Source organism: Lygodium microphyllum, chromosome 27 (genome assembly GCF_053477565.2).
Source record: "Lygodium microphyllum isolate KBCC chromosome 27, Lygodium_microphyllum_v1.1.10, whole genome shotgun sequence".
NCBI lineage: Eukaryota > Viridiplantae > Streptophyta > Polypodiopsida > Schizaeales > Lygodiaceae > Lygodium > Lygodium microphyllum.
In genome coordinates, this window is record NC_141161.1 from 52276881 (window position 1) to 52300338 (window position 23458).

A 23458-nucleotide genomic window follows, 5' to 3' on the forward strand; every position below is an offset into this window, starting at 1 on the left:
ATACTGAGTCACACCGTATCATCTCTTCATCTTGATTCTTCACATGCATGACAGCCATTCTGCTGCAGCCTGCATGGTGATGGAACTAGAGACTTTTCCAAGGTGGAGCAATCCAACATTGTATTTGTAAAGCACTTGGAAGCAGTATAGCACCCTATCACAGCTTCATGATAAAAAATGCAGAATAATGAATCTCTCAATCTCAAAGGCATAAATAGGATCATAAACGAAGTCATAACCTTGTACAAGAGGAGATGAGTAGAGGAAAGCCCATTGATTTCAATGATCCAGTAAGTAGGTAACTTGTGCAAAGTGCTTGAGGCAATGACATGAACCTTCTATTATAGCAAACAAACACAAAGACATGGAGGAGCGCCCACCAAGAACTCACATGAACAATGCTTTAAACACAAAGACTAACTACATAAAATTGCCATTGAAAATTCAGGACTGTTGACAAGGAAAACATCACACACATTGCAAGGCACACAAATGCCACGTGGATTAACCTAGTGAATTGGCAGAGAAAGAATGCACTAGGTCACCTAGTCCAGAGATTGACATTATGTATGGCACTCATGAGATCACTGTGCATTCACAACAAATCCAAGCCTACCAGTCTGGTGCAAGGCTAATTGTCATGGCAGCACATGCAAATGGTAGAGCCGATAGCTGTGCATTTAAGTTTGCGAAATCTGGATCTTATGTGAACAACATGGCTGCTCTACATACACACATTCACTAGTGGATTACTACTGATACACTAGTGCATACCAACTCTTTACACTCGTACAAGAAGGCACCACATTGAGACATGTCCAAGGCAGCTTTCCTTGCCAAGTCAACACACACTGTTGAAGGCCACCAAATTGTGCACACATAGAGTCCCATGACCAGTGTGGCCAATGGCAGGCACCACCTAGTTGAGGGAAGCCTCGTCATATAATGGAGTTGTGTGAATGTCCTGTGCTCCACCCCTTTTAAGTATAGGTGCACTGTTGTATAGCATACACTAACAGTTATAGGGTGCCATACAAGTGGAACAAAAGTGAGCACATATGGCATGCCCAAATAATAACAGCGAACAATTCATTGCCCTGCTTAGAAGGCACCTAGGTATTACATTTTGTCATTTACCGAGCATATTTTGTAGTGTAACCTCAGATTTTTTACTGAGATGAATACAAGTGATGACTTCTTCTTTTCATGGGAAAAACATGACCTGTGGAAATAGTTGCTGGAGGACAAAAGGTGGACCCCTGCCACGGCATCTAATGCCAATCTTCTTTTTCAAGGACAGCAACTTAGATCTTGTCACCCGAATCTGATGTCAGAATGGGAACCATTTAACCTACCCATCGCAGTGACAATGATTCTACCCTTGGCCACTAGTATCCATCTTCACCAAAATGAACTGAAAGATAGTTTAGCTAGCTAGGCTGTAGCATACTGTATCTAAGGCTGTTCTGTCCTTTGACAGCCCCTTCCACTTCTCCCCTATTGAGACACATGTTTGAAATTTGTGCAAGGCCTTTGTAAGTTTTGCTTTTCAAACTCCTAATGGTCAGTACAAAATTATGATAACAGATTGCAGAAAGAGCAGCTTCTGTAATCATTTTCATGTCAGTAGCTCTCTAAATTGCCCATTGGCTGAGTCTGACAAGGAAATGCATTTTGAATTTGACAAAAGGAGTTGATAGACTCAACATGTTGCTTGTTATGCAAATTTTAAATGATTTAAAATGCCTTTTAAAATGTCTGTTCTATGTAGTACAGGTCACTTGAACCATCTTATGGATTTGAAAGAGAAAAAATTTGCAGAGAGAAAAGATGCTTCAAAAGATAGAGGGCCCTTAGAACTGTGGCCGCAGGATAGCCTTCTGCTGGGAGACGGTGACTTTGATGAGAATTTCAACACTGGAAACTATGAGCATGAGATGGGTGGACTGCCACCTTCCCCTTCTGGTATGGCAGTTTGAAGTTCTCTGAGTTTGTTCATGATAATATTGTAAATGTTGACACAGCTTGCTTTCCTCAACAGGCCCATATGGGAGAAGAAAATCGTATAATATCAGATTTGATGATCAAATCTTGGCTCGTTTTTCGCCTAGCAATCCTGATTCTACTTACTATTTTGGCGATGTGGTAACCTATGATTTAAATTCTGGAAAGAGTAACTATCTTGTTGGATTTATAACGTTTGTAAGCATGCAACATGTTCTTTTGCAGGTAGGGGGGGTTCTTAGTTTCTACCATGATGGTCCCATGAGATGCTTAGAGGTGTGGAGGATGTATAAACCATCATTGTGGACTGTCCCTGTCATATTAAACAGTAATGACGAGTTGTGAACTGTGGGAACTTTTTTGCAGATCTCAGCAATACTTGAAACACGAGAAGTTTTAAACCCAATGTTTATACACCCATCACGGAAGAACTCTCCAGTGATAACAAAGGTAAATTTTTATTATGTTGCTTCAGGTCATGCATTGCTGCTTTGCCAGCCTCTTTCCTTGCTTTGTTTTGCCTTCATCAGAAACTTGATATTTGCACAACTTTTGATTTTTATGTTTATTATTTATCTATTTATTTTTGAGATGTCATTTGCAGAGTCTTTCAGTCTTTGAAGGTTAGTTTAGTGTTTCCAGATCGGTAGTTTCTCTGCCTTGTGCTAAGCTAACAAAATCTGGCACCTTTTTCTTGATGATTATTTTTTCTTGAAGAAACACCGTAAATTTATCTGAAGCTGTTGTTCAAATGCAAGTTGCAGAGTCAGGAACTCTTGAACTCTTAAATTACAACCTTGCAGAATCGGTCTGCTTGCTGAATTGGAGAAAATTGTTGGATCAGGGTTTAATCTCCTTTCCTAGAGAAAACTGCCGGCTGCTACCTGCCTTCTTAAAGCTTGGATGGACTAGGAAGCCTGAACATGGGCATTCTGTGATGTCTAAATATAAATGATCTAAATTATAGGACAAGGGCTAATTTGCATGATCTTCTAGGGTAAGTTTTGATAACATGATTTCTGACTGCATCTTTTCTGTTTTGTCAGGTGCAAGCAGACTACTATGAAGTAGTGGCGGACATGCTTCAAACTCACTTCGTCTTCTCAATACCCTGTGATGGACCCCCATCCTTTACTACACCTCATGTTTCTTTGCAATGGGTGCTACGATTTGAGTTTGTGAGTACTTCTCGTAGCAAAGACTGGACACAATTTGAGCACCCACTTCTTGTTGAGGAGAGAGAAAAGGGGGAATGGTCAATACCAATTGTTGTTCATGCTCCCCTTCCAAGGACTAAAAAGGCAAAGTCAAGGAGGGAAAGGCCATCGTCTCCACGGAGGGATTCATTTGGAGAGTCAGCCAACACATCAGGGAAAATCCCACCATTATTTTTACCTCCTTCCACTGAGATGTTACTGCGCAGGGAGGAGCATGCGGCCTCCAGCTCATTTAACTTAATGTAGAATATGGATGCATAACCTCTGAAAGTGCATTTGAAGTGTGATTAGGGTCAATCAGCCTACTGACATTGTGCTTTTCCAAGAAAGATCTCACCTTCAGCTGGTTGACTGTTGGAGCAGACATGTGGTAAAGCCCTTCTGTAGCTTGATAACACATGCAAAGGCCAAAGAGGTTTGAGAGTATTTTTCGTCTGTTGGTAAGGGCTCACTGCATGAGAAGGCTCATACCCACCTTTATATCAAAGCAACAGTGGACTACAACTGAGTATTTTTACACAACATGGTTTGTGTGTTTCCTCTAACAGTTTTTTCTATGATACCTATGGAAAAAATCTGACTTGTACATCTGTTCTGAAAATCTTATAGATTGTCCTTGATGGAAGGGCCAAAAGGAGTGACCTGTGAGCTTAAAGGTGGATTGCTTGGTTGTGGTCCATTCAGCTAAATTTTGAGACATTTTATCAGATCAATTTTGCAGCATTGAAGTGGCATATTAATTCCACCAATTTTTAGTTATATTCTGAAGGCATCCTGAAGACTTCATACTGTTTGCTGTCTACCAATTGATTGAAAAATTGCTAAAATATTTAGTTATCTCACATCACTTTTATTGATTTTAATGCTTCTAAGCTAACTTCTTTGATTCTGCTCTTCCCACAAGGGGGCACTATATGGAGGATTCAAAATCGTGTCACAGCAAGCAGTAAGCGATTAAACTTCTTGGTGGTGGATGTAAATGAGGGTAAACTCTGATTTTTGTAAATAGTACTGAAGAGACATGATTTTGGTACATGAATTGAAGACATAATAGAAATAGAATAGAGTTCAGGGTCATCTGAATCACAGATTAAAGTAAGCTTGTGTAGATGGCATTCGATATCTGCCACACATCTAGCAACTAGACCTGACTAATTGCAAAACTTGATAGACTGCAAGACTTTACCCCCCTATGAATTTGTTGGCATTGCCCATAAGGGCTTTTGCTTTAGTGATGGTTAGAGAATGCTAGCAGTCTTCAGAAAAAAGATATATGTGCCCTTCCTCTTAGGGTGAGAGTTTGGAGGGGAGTGCCTTTTATTGTGGCATGCTGGCCCAAATGCACATCTCTCTACCATAACTCCTCTACGAAGCAAGTACTGTGCGAATAGTGGTCATTCTGGCAGTTGGGGCAAATGACTCTTGAAAATCAAACCCTTCAACCTGTGACCAGATGCGCCCATGTGTGATGACATCCTTCTTTGGCCTCATGTGATCAATGACTTCTACCCCCTCAACAAGGATATTTAAGTCTTGAATAAAGCTAGGCATCCCTGGACATCACATTCACATGGATAATAGATAGGCTATTCTTGCATGAAGCACATGTGCTTGTGTCCATGATATTTAATGATACTAAATACATGTCTCACATGTGAGTATTCAGTGATCTTCATAATGCATCCTTTGTTAGCTGTTTCGCCAATTCAAAGATCATCTATGCAATTCCAATTAACCTCCGCTTTTCTTTTAATTCAATTAGCCTTGTATTACCTTATAAATATCAATGTTGGTTTCTTTTCATATGTTTGAAAGGAGAAAATAATCTCTTCAAAGTCAAAAGGGCATTAGGCTTGGGGTAAATCCTTATGCAATCAACTTATGTCCTTATGCAAAATTTTAGCTGTTTTTCAGGTTTTTAGTTTATATTCATTCCTGCTGCTTTGGCATGCTTTTCATGTTTGATAGATTGAGAATGCATTCGGTGACAGTGCAAACATGTGCTTATTAAGAACTGTGCACTCATGGAGATGTTTCAATGCTTATCTATGTTGTGTCATAATGGAGATGTCATGTGGAAGGTGATGTGACTGGGTTTCAGTAATGCATAGTGTTTTTTGAGGTTTTAGGATTTATTTTCTAGAGTCAGATGCTTTGATAACATCATATTTTCTGTTACCGTTGTGGCAATATTGTTATTGACCTAGCCTAAGCTGGAAAAAGCAAGACAAGTTGGGCGCATTGATGTAGGCCTGACTTTGGAGAAGTTAGGACTGTTATTGGCCTTCAAAATTGAACATGTATTTTGGGTGGCTAGACAAACTTGGACATATCACATACATGTAATAGATCGTTATTTTTCTGATTGCAAGCATGTCAATGTGGTGAAACTTATTGCATGCTCTATTGCAACATGCCAAGCAAAATCAGGCCTGATGCAACCGCTTTGGGGTAGGTAAGATTTGCATTCCTCTGCAACAATCATCTGATGACATTGATCATTGATTGATTTTAGCTTGCAATCTAGTTTCAGTTTCCATGAGTTTCTTTTGTTTCAAACTGCTACAATCTCACCTCATCCAAAATCTTGATCTATGGTGATAATCAAGATCAAGCTTCCCACATGTTGATTTTACAAAAAGCCTTAGTGTCTTCCCATATTGGCCATGCTAGATCATGGCATTAGCTTTAATATGGATAGGAATGTTGTAGTTTTTCACATAACATGCAAGTTATACGAAGATGTGTGATTTGAATATTGGTGATGCTCATATAGTCTTTAAATAAATGTGGCATATGGTTCTCTTGGCATTACTTAAACGGCCACTAATAGTTTGCACACGATTTGAAGGTTGAGTGAGACTTGAAGAGTTGATATGGCACACTTAGTTTTGTTAAATTGTAGCAACCGTTTGGTCCAAGTGGATTTGTGGTGCTTTTTTTGTTTGTTAGGCATTTACATTTACTATATTTGATCCTTTGTTCATATGGTTGTGTGTTCAATTAGAAGTTGTATTGGCTCATTACACTATCTAAAGGACTTGTATGGTTTCTTGGCTTGTTGAATTATGAGAGGCAAGTGAATGTTAGGATAGTAGATACTTTGGAAGCATCTTACAAGCTACCCACATGGATCACTATGACCTCAATATGATCCTTGCTTCCTTTTATATTTCACTCAATGAAGAAATTGACCTAGAGCACCAAGGCTTTCAAGAAATAAATTGAAGCGAGATGCTTGAATTCTTTTGGAGGATTTCCTTACCAAATCATGAATAACTTGTTTGAGCTTGCAACCAAGCGTATTGTTAAGGTTCCCAAATTGCACAATAAGCAATCAAGTGTTCTCTCTATCATGGGTGTTTGAGGAAAGAAATCAAGTATTTGAAGTTCCAAGTATGAATATAAGTGCAAGCAAACCATTTAGTAATCTTGTGTTGCTTAAATTAACATTTAGTTTGGACTTAATTTCATTTTCATGTGGGATCCATACCATTGTTTAGTGTAGTGTAACATTAGTAGGGAAGTTGTAGTATGATGCACTTTATGTTCGATTTCTTGGGCATGCCTTGTTCTCATGAGTGTATTTTTAAACTTGTACAATGTTTTTGTAACATGTCTTGTTAGAAACTTTCAAAGCAGAGCTCTCTCTCTCTCTCTCTCTCTCTCTCTCTCTCTCTCTCTCTCTCTCTCTCTCTCTCTCTCTCTCTCTCTCTCTCTCTCTCTCTCTCGGAGTTTCACTAACCATGGCCTTCCTAACTACATGTGCAAGGGAGGATGTACAAATCACCATTAAAGCTTCCTAAGCCATATTGACTATTTACATATAAGCTATCCATATTTGCATATTATCGAGATGAGAATTTAAGTTTGACGCATAAATAGGGTGCTTACATTTCACCTTTTCCTTTACTTTGATCTCTATTTTTGGTTTTGCTAATGAATATGCAAGTTGTTAATTATTTAGTTTATATGGACCTCATTGCTTTCGGATAAGCAAGGGAGTTTATGTGAAATTCTTGTAATATATAGTTATGTTTTTAATGTTGTAGAATGTTTTTGTGACTTCAAAGTAAAGTTGTATGTGGAGTGTTCCATACCTTTTTCTCTAGCTATAGAGTTACATCGATCATATTGACATGGGGATCATGATGCAAGAGATTAACGTAGGACAAAAGATGGGCTTGCCCAAAATGGAGTTGGATGTTGTCTCATTGTGTGAGCCATTTTTATAGTGTCTTTTATGTTCACATTTTCCAAGGTTATCCTTCCAACTTATCCTTTCATGTATCTATATACTCTTTGGAGATCATATACTTCAATCTATGATCCTAAATTCTGCTATTATTTTTGGCTCATGTGGTTGGGTAGAACACTCTACATATAATATACTAGCATTTTGAGTTCAACACCAATGTTGAGAGAGTGTTTCCATATACTCAATGCAAGTTTGAACATATGTTTGAAGTCTTGTGTAGCTTTAGCCTAACATCCACATAACATATAATCTATACTTGTAGTATTTGTGAATGGACCTAAGTACGAAAGGGAATAAGTTTGGGGACTCACTTGTCTTTAAGATTTCAAAGTTTCATAAAAGTTTCTCCCCTTTCTTTGAACCTTATTGTATTGCTTTAAAATGCATATGTCATAGAGATGTCAAGAGAGGCCAGAGAGAGAAAATAGATTGAGGAGATAGAAATTGCACGAAGCTATGAGAGGTGAAATAGAAGCTTGGAAAAGATGAAGAGATTGTATTATTGTTGAATGATAATATGAAAACAATGTCTCTTACATCTTATGTACTTGTGCCAATGTGACCCTAAGTATAATAATGAAATATATCGATATTTTCTCTTCATTACAATCCACTTGCTTATTTTGAATGATAATGTGAAAATAATGTCTCTTACATCTTATATACTAAGAAACAAGCACTTAAAACTATCAATACAAAAAGTCATATTCCAAAGCTACTCTAAGATTGAATATGAAAACTTTCAAATTTGCTCATTCTCAAAAAGTGAAATTATAGAAATTACTTTATTTTACTTTCATCACAAGGATACATAATAGGATTCCATGCCCAATACTATAAATTTTGTTGAACTCAAAGGAAAATCAATTTTGTAGACTTAACTCAAGCTTCAATAGCAAAAGATTGCCATGCTCCATGTTAAGTTGAAAATGTTGATTCAATATTAGTTGGATGGTTGGATTTTTTGGAGAGAGTTTTATAAGGAATAATACTTTTTTGTTTCAAATTTCAACCCTTGGTATCTAGTGGAATCTCATACATTAGTGGGCATTGATTCACTTTGTAGTGACTGAATTCTTTTGTGTTTCTGAAGATGAGGACAAGTAGATTACAAAGATTTTGCACCCCTCAACACTAGATTATCATTAGCCCATGTCCAATTTTATTGCTCCATAGTAGTCAATTGCATGAATGGGAACAATTACAATGGCTCCAAATTGAATCTTTTAGGGGTCATTAATGTTTTTTAGAGGCTTTATCACTTACTATTCTAGAATTTTTAGGGCTCACGAATGTTTTTTGGAGGCTCTATCACTTACTACTCTGAAGATTTTGTAAAGATTTTTCTATAGCAATTTGTTAGCTTAAATTGGGATATGAAACACTAGAAATCTTGATACGTTTGGTTAGATACTAGAAAGGATGTTTACAAGTTCACGTAATTTTAAGGCGTGTTTTGCACTCATTCGAGATGCATTGTTTTGTGTAAATCAAATTGTTTCATTATGCACTTTTGATTTCTTACCATCAAATTTTCTAAAAGTTTTCTATAAACCTTAACAAGCATAGATTGACACTTCTTTTTGAAAATTTCAAAAAAGAAAGAGCATGGAAATGTACATGTATATGAAGGGGTGCTTGAGGCATACATTGATGATGAGAATTGCCTTAAAATGAATCGTGTATCTACATGTTGTGAATGAGAAATGCATTTTTAATAAGCCATGCATTTAAACACCAAAGGATAATTACTTTGAGATCCTTGGTGAGGGATTTAATGGTGCACATATGACCTTATGATTTGCAAACCTTATGTCTGAGCACTAACTTAGTGTACATTGCATCATTTGTTTTGCATAAGCATATGGTAATGGATGTACGGGTACAATAGAAATCCCTTTGCATCAAGGATATATTTTTTAATAAGCATGCAAGGATGCATGACTCTACTTGATGAAGGAACTTGCAAGTGCTTCTCCACATCAACTTAGGGGTGTTGAATGAGCATAGACAATGCTTTGGGTTCTACATACATTGCCACATGCGATACTAGCCCATGCAGATGGGATACTTCACATGTGTTGTTTTTCCCATAGGCATGTTTGAAAGGTATGTTTAATAGGCTTATTGATGCTTTGCTTTGCATAATGCTAGTTCTACAAGGTTCCCAACCTATATCATCTTGTTTTAGAGTATGATTGTCAATCCAAAATTTTTAGGCAAAGACACTCGTTGAAGTGAATGAGATTGAAGACCTTGACTAGATTTATTTCCCTAGATCTCAATCCATCTCATAAAAGACTTGATCTTTTGGTAGTAATAAAAAACTTAAGGAGATAACAAAGAGAAAAGTTTAAAAGGTTTGAACCCATGATCTCACATGAACATAAATCAAACTTTCACCCATTAGACCATGTACTATGCACATGTTGTGTGGACTACTTTTAACTTATTTTGTAGCAACTACTTTTTGGCAAGCCTTTTTTTTTTGCAACAATTTCCTCGTAATTTTTTTTCGGCACTTGTTATGAGGGCTACTATGCGTACGTCAACCATTTTTTAGCAATCTAAGTTTATATAGTACATTGGGTTTACTTTCGCAAAATGTAGTGGTCATGATTTATTGAAAAGTACACCTAAGGGGCACTTTTGGTCATCAATCCCAACTCTCAAGGGTCTTAAGACCTTGTGGGAGATAGTCTGCTGGGGGGGGGCACTCTTGAGGAACCAAACATCAAACTCCACTCCCTACAACTTGCTACAAATACCACATCTTTATATCTAATATGCTGATTGTCAGACTACGAGCCCTCCATATCCCTAATCTATCCATTCCATATGGGGACCTTATGTTAGGAAAATAGACCTAGAAGCTTCTTCTAAAGCTAGAAGTTAGGGAAGCTTTTAGGATCATGTCCACATTATTGATAGAACTAGATGCCCTCATTATAGTGATATTCATCTTGGAATTGATGTTAGCAGCAGTAAAGGTGCATGTGCCTAGCGGCCCGTGTATTAATTACACTAACAGTAGGGAAGCTTTTAGGATCATGTCCACATTATTGATAGAACTAGATGCCCTTATTATAGTGATATTCATCTTGGAATTGATGTTAGTAGCAGTAAGGTGCATGTGCCTAGCGGCTGGTGTATTAATTACACTGACATAGTAGGAAAGCTTTTAGGATCATGTCCACATTATTGATAGAACTAGATGCCCTCATTATAGTGATATTCATCTTGGAATTGATGTTAGCGGCAGTAAAGGTGCATGTGCCTAGCGGCTGGTGTATTAATTACACTGACAGTACCTGCACTGTGTATTAGTAACCTGCACACATGTACATTGCAGGTGGCAAGTACCCATCATTATCACTTTATTCTTTATTCTTTTAGTGACATTTGAATAAGGGAAGGCTGTTCACACATTGTGACTATTGGAGTTTCCACAATTTATGTGTGTGTCTCTCTCTTGCTCTTGCTCCTTTCACCATAGCTCTTGCTTCCGCTCCGTGCTTCCCACTTCAAGGCAGCTCACTCCCTTCAACTTATATCAAAGCTTTCTTCTATGTGAGCTTGAGCCTTGTCTAGTTTCTATTCAAGCTACCTACAATAAGGATTCACAATTGGTGCCATTGCTTCATGTCTTGAGGTTCGTATCAGTCATCTATTTCTCTAACACTCATCAAGACCTCTTGAGGCTTGATGTAAGACCTTGGTAGAGGTAATTCATCATTGTTTTAAGTCCTACTATGGTTAGCAAAGGCATCATCAACTCCATACTAGTTTGCACCTGTTTTCAGGCTGATTGGTACATCAATACTTCTCTAGCATTTCCTCCTCATTATTGGGATGTTTACTAAGCAGTTAAAACTCCTCATGGATGCTCAGAATTGGCCTTGGCATTGAGATTGGGCAGATTTCTATTTAGCTTATTGACTATGTATTTAGCATACAATCTATAATAACAGGGCAGCCCCTTGTCATTGATGCCTCTTGGTTAATGGTTATGCATATATGATGCCCATTCATGCTTGGTTGATGCCCATAGACTCAGGGATGCTTACCCATTGATTGGAGATTATTTTGGAGCTAATCTGAGCATTGTTCTTGCTCAATTTGATAGTTATTTGGTTGTTGTAATAAGCAAGGTTGCTGAAGCTCATTTAACCAGTGGAATACATGCCTATTACTTCTTGGTTGCTTACCAACTACTTGGATGGATATACCAATGCTTATGGTTCATGTTACATGCTTTGTCATGCCTCTTGAATGCTCTTGAGAGCAATGAGACTAAAGGCCATTTTTGATTGACATTGTGTCATTTGCTTACAACAAGCATTTTTTGAGATAGTTTATGCCTATTATCCTTGGATGATACTTGGGAAATCCTATTTTATGTTTATGTTTTGTTAGGACCTAAAACATCGTGACGCTAGCTCTATGCACTAGCTAGGCCTCTTTATACTAAAAAAGCTACACCCCCTTGGCCTTGCGGCGGCCAAGAGCATATAAGTGACACACTATCCTAATTGCTATCATGAATCTTGCATTTGTTTTGAATTGTAGTCCAATGATTAAGCCCCACACTCCTCAGAGGGAGTCCCTACACATAGATCAGTATAAAATACCTCATAACACTAATAGAAGGAGGCACCCCTCTAGCTGAATGCCATGGCCCCACTGCAGTTCTCCTACACTGAGGGGATTGGCTCCTCGATGCGCCGCTAACACAAATAACACATGCATTACAAACTCCACTCTTATTTTAGAATGATCTAGGAGATAAGATATTTCTCACTTGATAGTTTTCCAAAGAACCCAAATGCCTAGACCTACAACTTAGGTGTCTCACAACTCAATGTGGGTCATAAGTATAAAAAACCAATTGCAATGCATCGAGGAGTTACCATGTGATATGCACAATGCAACTGTGAATGCCATAGTTCTCAAACAAATTATGATTCATAAATCAATGTTGTCCAATGCGACAAACATTTCTTTTAATGATTTCAACCTACACGTCGTGCTTCGTTGCTAAGGGTCAGGCCTTGAGCATCCTCATGATGCTTAACCCCTTTAACTTAATTTACAAACATCTTATATGGTATGCACAAACGAATAGATCAAAATTTCAAATTCTCTCAGCAACTAATCAGCATCAAAACCCCTCTTCCGCCCTAACGTTTAGGTTGTGCATCGTTGATAGGTGTAAAGAGTAGCTTTTTATGTGTTTTTCTTGTAAAAAGCGGTAAAAAATAGACTTTAACATGAAGACACAACTGAACTGAGGCTTATCCATCATGCTACAACCATGCCATATATTGACATACATAAAATACAATTTTTATTAATTTTCTAGCACAAAAAACTAATTTTTAATTTTTTAAATATTTTTCTTCATTTATTTAAGTAAAAATATTTATATTTATAATTTATGGATTGAGATTGATCACAATTACTGAGCATTGATCTTATATTCATTTCCACTCCATATGAATCCCAAAATCACAATAAAACCCCAAAAAATTATCATTTTCATGAAAATCTCATAATTGTGGGTTTTGATATAAATTATTAAACAAATAAATTTTCTATTTTTCTTCAAGATTTCTGATAAATTTCAACATTTTCAATCAAATGAATTCATTTACAAACAATTTCATCAAACATCTTTCATAAAACGAATAAAATGAGTGCTTACACATAGAAACCCGATTTTAGAGGTATGTAATTAATGGTTGGGAGGATGTTGATGCTTATTTTCTGCTGTTGACGCTCTCTCCAACTCTGATCTACGATGTACTCTACCCCGGTACACTTATTCCATCAACATCTCACATCCAACTCCTCTTCCTTGCATAGATCCATACATGTGAACAGTCCTCAAGAATAGAGAGGAGGGAGAAGAGAGGAAAGACTAGAATTGTAGCTTTCTAATTAGGCAACCATTGTACGAACTGAAAATGACATCGAAGAGTGAAAAATGGAAGGAATCGATTGCCAATCTATGATCCATGGCTTACTTGCAGGCCCTCATGGCTATCTCCACGAAATTGTCGCCAAGAAGGAGGGGAGGGGATAGCAGCTTCATGCCGTTTCAAACTAAGAGCTGCATTTTAGGGCCCCCTTTTAAGCTAATCTGGAAGCTGTTCGAGCTTGTTTTAAAGCGGAAACATGGCCAACACAAGTCAAATAGCCAATTTTCATGAAAAATCAAATGGTGGCGGATGGCTGAGCTGAAGTTTTCCTAGATGCATTTCGATATTAGGAATCCAACGCAAGTCTCGGTTCATCGATCAAAGGTTGTTTGACCTCCCATTTAATCCCTGCAAGGGTTGACACTATGAAGTGGCTACTGGGTTTGGATGTCGGAAAGTGCGCGGGGAAGGCCAAGTTGATGGAGTTCGATGGCATGAAGATGCCTGTCTAGATGGATTTCAATTTGGAGTTGATTTGGCCCCTCAAAACTGAAATAGCCACTTGCATATAGTGTGAAAAGGGAAATAGGAACTAGTTATTTTAAAGGTTAGGTTTAAAACTTGATTAGTGAGGCTGACTCACAAAAATGAAACATGGGGGGGGGGGGGGGGAGGGGCATTTTTTTCACGAGGCCATTTTTGGCCTTAAAAAAATCAGTTTTTTCGGTCGCTTCAAACAGGGGAAATGGAGAGGGCCTTGAGATACTTCCAACCTTTGCTCTCCATCACCAAAATCAGATCAGGAATTGATGTACTATACAATGAGAATGAAAATCAATCTTTCTCTCTGCTCACTCCTCTCTCCTCTTAAGGCCTGTTCATGCGCATGAGTTCAAGAGAGAAAGGGGGTGGGGTTTGATGACAAATTTGGATGGAATGTTGCTGATGAAGCGGGAGGGATCGTAGACTAGAGCACATGAGTGCGTCAGCGGAAAGAGGAAAGCGCAAGAGGCCTCACGAGCACGGCTTACGGTCCAAAACCGTGGGTTTCTATGTGTAGGTATGCGTTTTCTTTGTTTTTATGAAAAAATGCTTAAGTGTGATGCTTGATAATGTTTATTCGTGGTTCTTATTGTTGCATATTCTTTGAAATCACAATGGAAATTAGAAATTTTAATGATATATAAATTTTTTGCAATACACGCAACACTCGTAAATTGGAATTTTTATGGAAAATTGATAAAATTTGGGGTTTTGTGGGGTGTTTTAAGTTCGCATTGAACACAAAATTGGTTTGGAAGGGGAGCTGAGTGAGTTTGATTAGTAGGAGTTGAAAATTCTGAATTTCTATAATATTTTGAGCAAATAAATAGGAAAAATAGAGAAAAAAGGAGAAAAATAGGTTTTTGGGCTTTAAAAAATTTAAAAAAATATGATTAATGTTCGTGAATGTCTGGAAAGATTGAAGCATGAGGTATAGCCTTAGTTCAGACCTTGTTTGTATGTTTTAGTGTGTTTTTATTGCTTTATACATTGAAAATGATCAAAAAAACAAAACCCTACACTTATGCAACATTTCAACACATAGCGGTAGGGGGGAAAAAAGGGTTACGGAAGTGTTTAAGTGTTGAAAATGAAGTATTCTTTAGGTTGTGCACATCATATAGGTCGATAATAATTTAAGTCTAAAGAGGTTGGTAGCACGAGGTAACTCGGTGCTAGTCTCTAACACATAGATTGAAAATCATTGAAGGGCTGATTTTTACACTCCACTTTGTTGATTTATTTCAAAATAAAATGTTTGTGCACAATAAGCATACACTTTTGCATTCTGCATGCCACATGGTACAAAATCCTAGATGTATAGCACCTGTATGCTAAACATTAACCAATGCTGAGAGTGTGAGGAAGTCCTTGTTGCTATAGGTTAGACGAGCGGTTCCTTGGGATAAGTTCAGTGAAGAGACATAAACTCTTGACACAAATCCTCCCCCCCACCCCTCAAATCATGTTTTTTAAAATTAGGGGGCCATTGGCCTCCCAAAAGGGCCATGCCCAATTTAATTAAAACTTTGGCCATTTTGACTTGACAGTGTCCCATTGACAGTGTCCCGGCTCCTTGTCTAGCTCATCCAATGCCCGAATTGAGTTGCAAGAAATCTAGCATGACCGACTCGACATCTTGAATGGACGGGAAGCTGTCTCTCTCAAATTCGATTGTCGAAAAAATTACTAAAAATTTGTAACAATCGCAACGATTGAAGTTTTGCATTTCTATCTTCCTTGATCTCTAAATTTGTCAGATCTTCAAGTTCCGCTTCCGTTGGCTTTAAATTCCCACCTAAAATTTGCACATATCCACTTCTAATCCACACTTTATAGTCTTTAAAATCTACTCTCATGTTTTTTATGGATGCTACTGGGCAAGATTTTCATTATTCTAGACCCTCAGTCACTACACTCGGATGAATTCCACAGTCATTCAAGTCTCGCCTACCACTCAAACAATCCAAGTCACAAGTCCACTTAGATGTCACTCGGCCTCGAACCTGATTTGATTTGGATGCCCCAAAATCATCCACTCGGACACTCACATATTCGGCCTCAAATGATCAAGTGCCCATTCATTAGGACTGCTTGGACTTGGATGGTCCTAGTTAGGCAACTCAGACATAGGTACTTAGATAATCCATTTGAACTTGAACAAGACACTCGGGGTCCACTTGGGCTCGGGATGGCTACCCAACTCGGATGCTCCAATTCAGACACAGGTACTCAAAGGAGGTGTACAGAACCAAGAGGACATCATAGCCGATCTTGAGGAAGAGTAGAGGTTGGCAAGGAAAGCACTGTAAGGTATAGTCGCCTACAACCAAGAGCAGCGAGCTCAAAAGCTGAGGCTAGACATAGAAATGCATGAGGTCTAACACATCTTAGCTTTCACCAATAGAACTAGTATAGGACCAAATGATGAGAAGGAGAGAGCCTTAGAGGCTAAGTGAGATGATCATGAAGAGACTCTTAGATAACACAATTGCAGAGTAGAGCAAAGCAGCTCTAGTAGATTTGTTGCTAGCAAGACTAGGAATCACCCCGAATTCTAGGAGCCAGACCAAGATACCTATGTTTGCTAAGCAACTCAAAAAGTATCAACCACTTGACAATGACCCGTATAGCTTTGTGGAGCAGTTTGAGCAAGTATGCAATGCTAATGGCCTCACGGACCTTGTTCAATGCACACAAGATTTTGGACTTCGCCTAGGAGACAAAGGATAGACGTGGTACACTAGTCTAGATAATACTGAATGCAATGACTTCAATAACCTCAAGAGTTTCTTCATCAAGAGATTCTTTGAGGTGGGATACTCTGACAAGCTCATCTTAGGTTGATGAATATCAATCAAAAGGACAAGGAGGATATCCGAGACTACATCACCCACGTGCGAAGTCTCTCTTTAAGAGAATCCCTGCCACCCGCAAAGTGACCTAACGAATGAGAAGACTCCATTGTGTTCATAAGTGGGATCGGAAGAGAAGAGATTTACAAGGCCTTGGTGAGCAACTCAACCTTGCAAAGGGATGTGCTAGCTAGGATCTTTGAAGAAGCCATACGAGTGGATGACCTACTTAAGGAGCTCAAGACCCACAACTTGAGATATCACTACCTCTAGAATCATAGAAAGAGCTATGACCATTAGTAAAAGATCCAACCAGAGCACTCAATACAAGGAAAGAGCGTTGACCAGAGCCAGGAGTTGGCGGACATGAAACTAGAGTTGGCTAGGCTTCAAGAGATGATGAGAAGACCCACACGATGACATATGATTTTTGATGCCGAGAAGTGCTTAAAAATAGCCAAAAATTACGAATATTAGGGAAAAAATAGACTTCGTCGAAGGCGGTGGTGGCAATCAGTACGATTTTAAGCGGCAAGTCCCTAAAATACTAGTGCTTATTTTCATGGAAATGAAATTGTGGCGGATGGCCGAGCTGGAGTTTCCTAGATGCAAAATGGCGTCAGGAATCCAACACAAGTCTCAGATCTCCATTTCGAGGTTGTTTGATTCTCCATTTAATCCCCGCAAGGTTTGGGATTGTGAAGCAGTTACTCGATCTGGAAGCCGGGAAGAGCGTGATGGGCCCCAGCTTTGTAGATTTCGATGCCATGGAACCACCAGTCTAGACGGATCCCGAATCCGATGTTGTTTGCCCCCCCCAAAAGTGAAAAAGCCACTTGCCGAAAGTGTGAAAGCAAAAATGCATGAACTAGATAAGTTGATTAAGAGTTTAAAAGCTCTTAATAAAGAGCTTAGGCATCAAATAGCCACGAAATGAAACAATGGGGGGGTCAGTTTTTTGCACCCCATTTTTCCCCCTCTTAATCATGATTTTCTAACCGGCTGAGGCAGGAGGAATGCTCCTGGCCCTGAGATGCTTCTATCCTTTATTCTCCATCGCCACAAACGGATCAAGGAATGATACATTGAGTTAAGAGATAAAAAACCAGTCTTTCTCTCTCCTCTCTCTCTCTCTCTCGTGCATAGAGGCAATTCATGTGCAAGAAATCAAGAAGGAGAGGGGCTGAAGAATGCTTGTCCGACTGTGATCGGATTGCTTCAAGATGAAGAGGAGGCTGAGGAAAGAGGTTCAGCACTAAAGAATGGTTGCTGATCAGTCTGTGGGCTGCCCAAAATAATTATTAAAAAACCCGCAACATGCAAGACACGCGGTATGCTCCAAATTTTTGAAGAAATTTGCTTGTTTTTGTTGTTTTATGGTCCAAATGTTGTTCATATGTGATGAATTTTTGTTTGAACCTTGTTTGCATCATGTTTGAGGCCTGTAACTACAGCAATGCAGAACCCGTAATGATTTAGAGTCGTTATTAATTCTTTAAAACCCGCAAAATGTCATTTTTAATGGAAATTAGTGGTTTTTTTTAGATTTTGAGTTGGAGAAAATGAATGAAAATGGGATAAAATTAGAAAAAATGTTAATTTTCAGTAAAAAAAAAGTCAATACAAATAAATCAAAAAATACCTATTTTTCATGAATAATAAATAAGAAAAATAGTAAAAAATAGAGAAAATTGGGATTTTCGCGCTTTAAAAATGTGAAAAAATAAGATTTATGTGCATGAATGTTTGGCGAGGTTAAAGCATGAGGTTAAGCCTCAGTTTGGCCTCGTCCTTTGTGTTATAGTATGTGTTTATTGCTTTTTACATACAAAAATGATACAAAACAACCATTTACACCTACACAACGCAGCATTACCTAAATGGTGAGGGGGGATGAGGTTTGTGGGATGATCTAATTGCTGAAAAGATACAAATTCTGATTTTCCTCTTTGTGCATCGCATTTAGGGATCATTTCATAATTAAATATAGGCGACTAGTAGTACGGAAGTTTCAGTGCTAGTCCCTAAAACATGGCAACACGTAATGCTTAGCTAAAATTCATGAAAGGGCTATTTTTCGCACCTCACATGGCTGGTTTTTTAATCATAAAATGGTTGTGCACAATTGTCATATACCTTGCATCAAGCATGCCATGTGGTATCTCCTGGAATGCATTGCACTTGTTTGATAAACTTTGACCAACACTGAGCAGACATGAAACCTAAGTTGTAGGTTAGATGGGTGTTTCCGTTGGGGAAAGTTTTGTGAGGCAAATCAAAATCTCTTGGAACACTAAATTATGAAAGAGTGGAGTTTGTGCGAATGTTATATGTGTTAGCGATGCATCTTGGGGCTAATCCCCGAGGTGTAGGAGAGTCGCAATGGAGCCGCAACAATTAGCCGAGAGGTGCTTCCTTATGTGTGAATTACGAGGCATTATGCCTATATGTTGTGGGATCTCCCTCTGAGCAGATAGGAAGGTGAACGTTGGACTACATATTGGATACAAATGCAAAATCGTCATGAGCATTTAGTGCAAAGTGAGTTTTAGACACTCCTGGCCCGCGAGGCTGTGTGGTGGGGTTGTATGTCGTATGCATGAGGTCCGGCTAGTGCCATAGCCAATGCTGGCTCATTTTAGGTCCCATCACAGGACCTCACATGTGATGTGTGCATTGAGAAGGAAACCACCTTTTGGTCGAGTGCATAGATCCTAGATCCAGACCTTGTGCCAATTGCGGTAGCTTTGGCCATGATGCAATGCATTATTGATTACCGAGGTGATCGCCATACTCATAGCCATACAATCAGGCTTACTATCTAGGGAATAGACCACCACATTTTGAAAGGAGGGAAGCTCCACTAGCTCTCCCAACACCCAATGATTCAAAGCTAGATGTCCCTAAGATGGACATCAATCCCACAGGGATACCTAGACCACCTGGATCTGTCATGACCCATCCATTGAGCAATGATCCTATACATTACATAGAGGAGCCGAACAAGAACAAAGCATATGTAAACCCTTATGTCTCGTATTGATGAAGAGGGCAATCCCACCTTGATGGATTTTAGACCAATGTCGGTGATGGTGTTGGGGGCAGGGGAAGAGGTAGAGGTTTAGGAGGATAGAACTAAGAAACCATTGCATCATGTTGGTGGACTTGTGGTCACCTAGGACACATCTCATCTTGATGCCCTAAAAGGGAACAAACTAATCGAGGACAAGGCAGACTTGAGATGCCTTGAGTGTGGGATTACACACTTGTATACTGAGTGCCCTAGGCAGAAACCTTCCACTAGTTTGGCTATTGTGCCATTTGTACCATTGGGACTGTTTAAAGTTGAAACACTTGATGGTGAAGCCATTCTAATTCCGTTGAATATCATGACTTGAGCATAGGTAAAGTAGGCTAGTATTTCATTACCAGGACCTAACAACCTTGATGTAGCTTATATAGGGAAGAGAAGTTGTATAAAAAGGAAAAGGAGGGCTAAGACAAAGATTATGCTTAAGATAGATATTACCACCACATTACCAAAGGGGAAGCAAGTCACGGATGCAGAAGTAGATATATTTGCTCCTAAGAGAGCTGTAAAGAAGTTAATTCCCATAGGAAGCCATTAAACTAAAAATACAAGAAATAAAACAAAATGGCAAGAAACCATAGCCAAGGTGGCTAGGCATGAAATGATATTACCAATATTGGCTGAGAATCAAACGATGAGTGGTTGTAGCATGGTATGCACTCCAAGCTATGGTGGCCAAGAGTATTCACCCTCTTAGATGGTGGGAGATTGAGACCTCAAACATGTAATGTTGTAAAATGACAAAAAAGATGCCAGGCTAATTACAACTTAGCCTTTTATACTTAACCCTAGTAAGCTAAATATTGGCTAAGGCATTTAGGCACTTTTACTCTATTACAAGCCATCCCGGCCTAGAAGAGCTTTATCCTCAACGATAAATTTGAGACAAGATACAAGGATGAGTACAAGAATAGCTTGAAATAGATGGAGTCATGTTGAACTAAGACTCCATGCTAGAATAAAAATCTTCATGCCATAAAGAAGAGTCCTTCAAAATATGAAAATAACCAAGAGATGTTAGTGGATTGCTGTAGATTATTGTAAGACATGGCAGCCAATAAAAGTTGCCCATAACTCATGATAGAAGAGTCCAAATGGCACAAATAAACTCTTGTTGGATAGAAAAGACTATAAGGAACCTATTTAGCACATAAGATTCAATCATGTTGCCAAAAAAGGACCATGTAATTGTAATATTTCTGCCATAACACTTCATAAAACAAATTCAGGCTTGAAATGTTTTAAAAAATTACTTGTTGAGTTACCACATAAGTGATCACATGTAATATCAAATCTTACATTAAATCAATTTTGCAATCCGACACGAGAAGACGCCTCAATGAACCCAGCCAACAAAAAAGAAAATACGTCTCGTAAATAATATTACGACGGCTCGATCATAATATTTTTCCCATTATATTTGATTTCAGCATTCCCGATTCCATTTAATGCATCAAAGATCGCATTGATTTTAAAAACACGGACTATAACACAAAGGACAATGCCAACTGAGGCTTAACCTCATGCTTTAACCTTGCCAAACAGATGTAAGAGAGTTGGAGTGAGGCCATGGCAATCAGACGGTGGAGTGCCTCCTTTGTCTATGATACGTGGCACTTATTGCCAATATGTGCAGGATACCCCCTTTGAGGGGTTTTGGGGGAGGTGTCGTTGGACTCTTATCCAGCTACAAACACAATATTTGAAGTATCTAGTATGCATTTAGTTATTACAGACGCTCTTGGACAACGAGGCCGTGTGGTGGTGGAGGTGTATGTTGTATGCATGAGGGTCCGGCTAGTGCCATAGCCAGTACCGGCCCATTTTTGGTCCCATCACAATGGGTGAAGGTTTTCTTAGGTGATAAACCTTAAAAAAGAAAACAATGATTCTTTAGTTACCCATTACAACCTTTATTAAATTGATCAGTGCATTAAGCATGACCCCATGACTATGATTCCGACTCATAGGGAATGGAAAATTTATTGATTAAAAAATATTGTGTATAAATAGTGGGTTTATTTTATTTTATTTTAATGGTGTGTTGAGCGTGGAATGTGTGTGAAAGATGTGATTAGTTGGGTTCATTTTAGGAATTAAATATGGTTTGTCAAGTAAGAAAAAAAAAAGAAAAATTGATACCTACTTTGTGGTGCGTGTGTGTGTTTGTGTCCTAATATGAATCCACACACTCAAAAGGAAAGGCGATATCCATGAAGGAAATCAAAATGTAATTCAACAAGTGTAAAAGTTGACAATATGAGGCACGGGGGTTCTTTTTCTTTCCTCTTTTGTTTTTTTTAAAAAAAAATTGAAAGATGAATTATAGACACCCCCATCCCATGCACAAGCATAGGGGGTGAGGTAAATTTTTTTTGAACTTTTGGGAGCAAACGAAGGGTGGGGAGAGCACGAGCAAGTCGAACGCACCACAACGTACCCAATGGCATGTTTCATGAGACAAGAACTAGGCATTCATATGGCACATGGGGATATTGATAGACAAAAAGCACAAAAAAATTAATTGGGGACCAACCAGATGTCAAATGAAGAAGTAGAAAAAAGAAAAAATGGGCGAGATAACTAGGGGAATGGAATGGACAACTCCATTGATACTTTCGATGGCAAAAAGAGGTGCTCACATAGAAAAATACCAAAAACACACATAAAAACCCAATTGAAAATTAATAAAACAAAAAAATTATATGTTGAAAGGGAATGCAACAAGAAGGAAAGATGTTGAGCTACACAAGGCTATCAACGTAGAACATGGTTTTGATGAGAGAAACGAGGGTATTTATATGGAAAAATGGTAAAAATTCTAAAGAAAAATACATAAAATATGCAAAGAATAATAACATCCAATCCATATGTCCAAATGATGGGTTGTGGAAAGGAAGAATGTCCAAGAAAAGGGGAGAATTAGGACTATAAGGTCAAAAAACCACTGCTCTTTGTAGTGAAAACGGCACATTCACATCAAAACACATCTAATTCACATAAAGTCCTTTAAAAAGTAATAGCTTATGAGCCAAGGATTGGAAAGAGGGTGGTAAAAGGAAAAATTATCTAATTCGAAGGGACAAATAAGCCTATAAGGTCAGATTGTAGTTTTGGGATGATAGGCGATGTGCCCATGAAAATATATCTAAAGAGCGTAGAGATGGTCAAAAATAAATAATGGATGACCCGTAAGTCAAAACACGGGACTATAAAAGAAAAAAATATCCAATTCTAAGGGAAAAACAAGGCTGTAACATTAAAGTGCAATTTCGGTAAAGCAAGGGCGCATTCACATGGAAAAACAAAAAAGAAAAAGAAAAATAGCCAAAAGGGGAAGCGAAGACCCCAGATCAATGTAAAACACAATGGATGGGTAGGGGAGGGATCCCCAAAGCCATGAAAAGGCATTGATTTTTTGAAGATCAGATAGAGAAGAGTTTTCATAAGTGTATGCAAAATAGATGCTCATGGATGCGTCCCCACACTTGAAACCTTAATAGAGCAATATTGCGAATCAATAGGGGTCTAAAACTTGTGAATCAACCATACCATTACATCCCCACAGT

The 23458-nt window shown here is 38.5% G+C and overlaps 1 protein-coding gene across 2 annotated transcripts in view; it reads left to right on the plus strand.

The window, feature by feature from the left end:
- LOC148012325 (immunoglobulin) overlaps positions 1-4046 on the plus strand; it is a 93560-nt gene extending 89514 nt beyond the window's left edge. Inside the window, exons 7-11 of one of the 2 annotated variants that reach the window (XM_087668705.1) lie at positions 1822-1965; positions 2042-2145; positions 2230-2280; positions 2371-2454; positions 3051-4046. In XM_087668705.1, coding sequence (XP_087524831.1) covers positions 1822-1965; positions 2042-2145; positions 2230-2280; positions 2371-2454; positions 3051-3467 — 800 coding nt within the window. In that variant the 3' untranslated portion in view covers positions 3468-4046. Of the gene's footprint in view, positions 1-1776; positions 1966-2041; positions 2146-2229; positions 2281-2370; positions 2455-3050 lie in introns of both variants that reach the window. The other variant, XM_087668704.1, reaches the window with a different exon arrangement.
- Positions 4047-23458: the final 19412 nt, after the last annotated feature.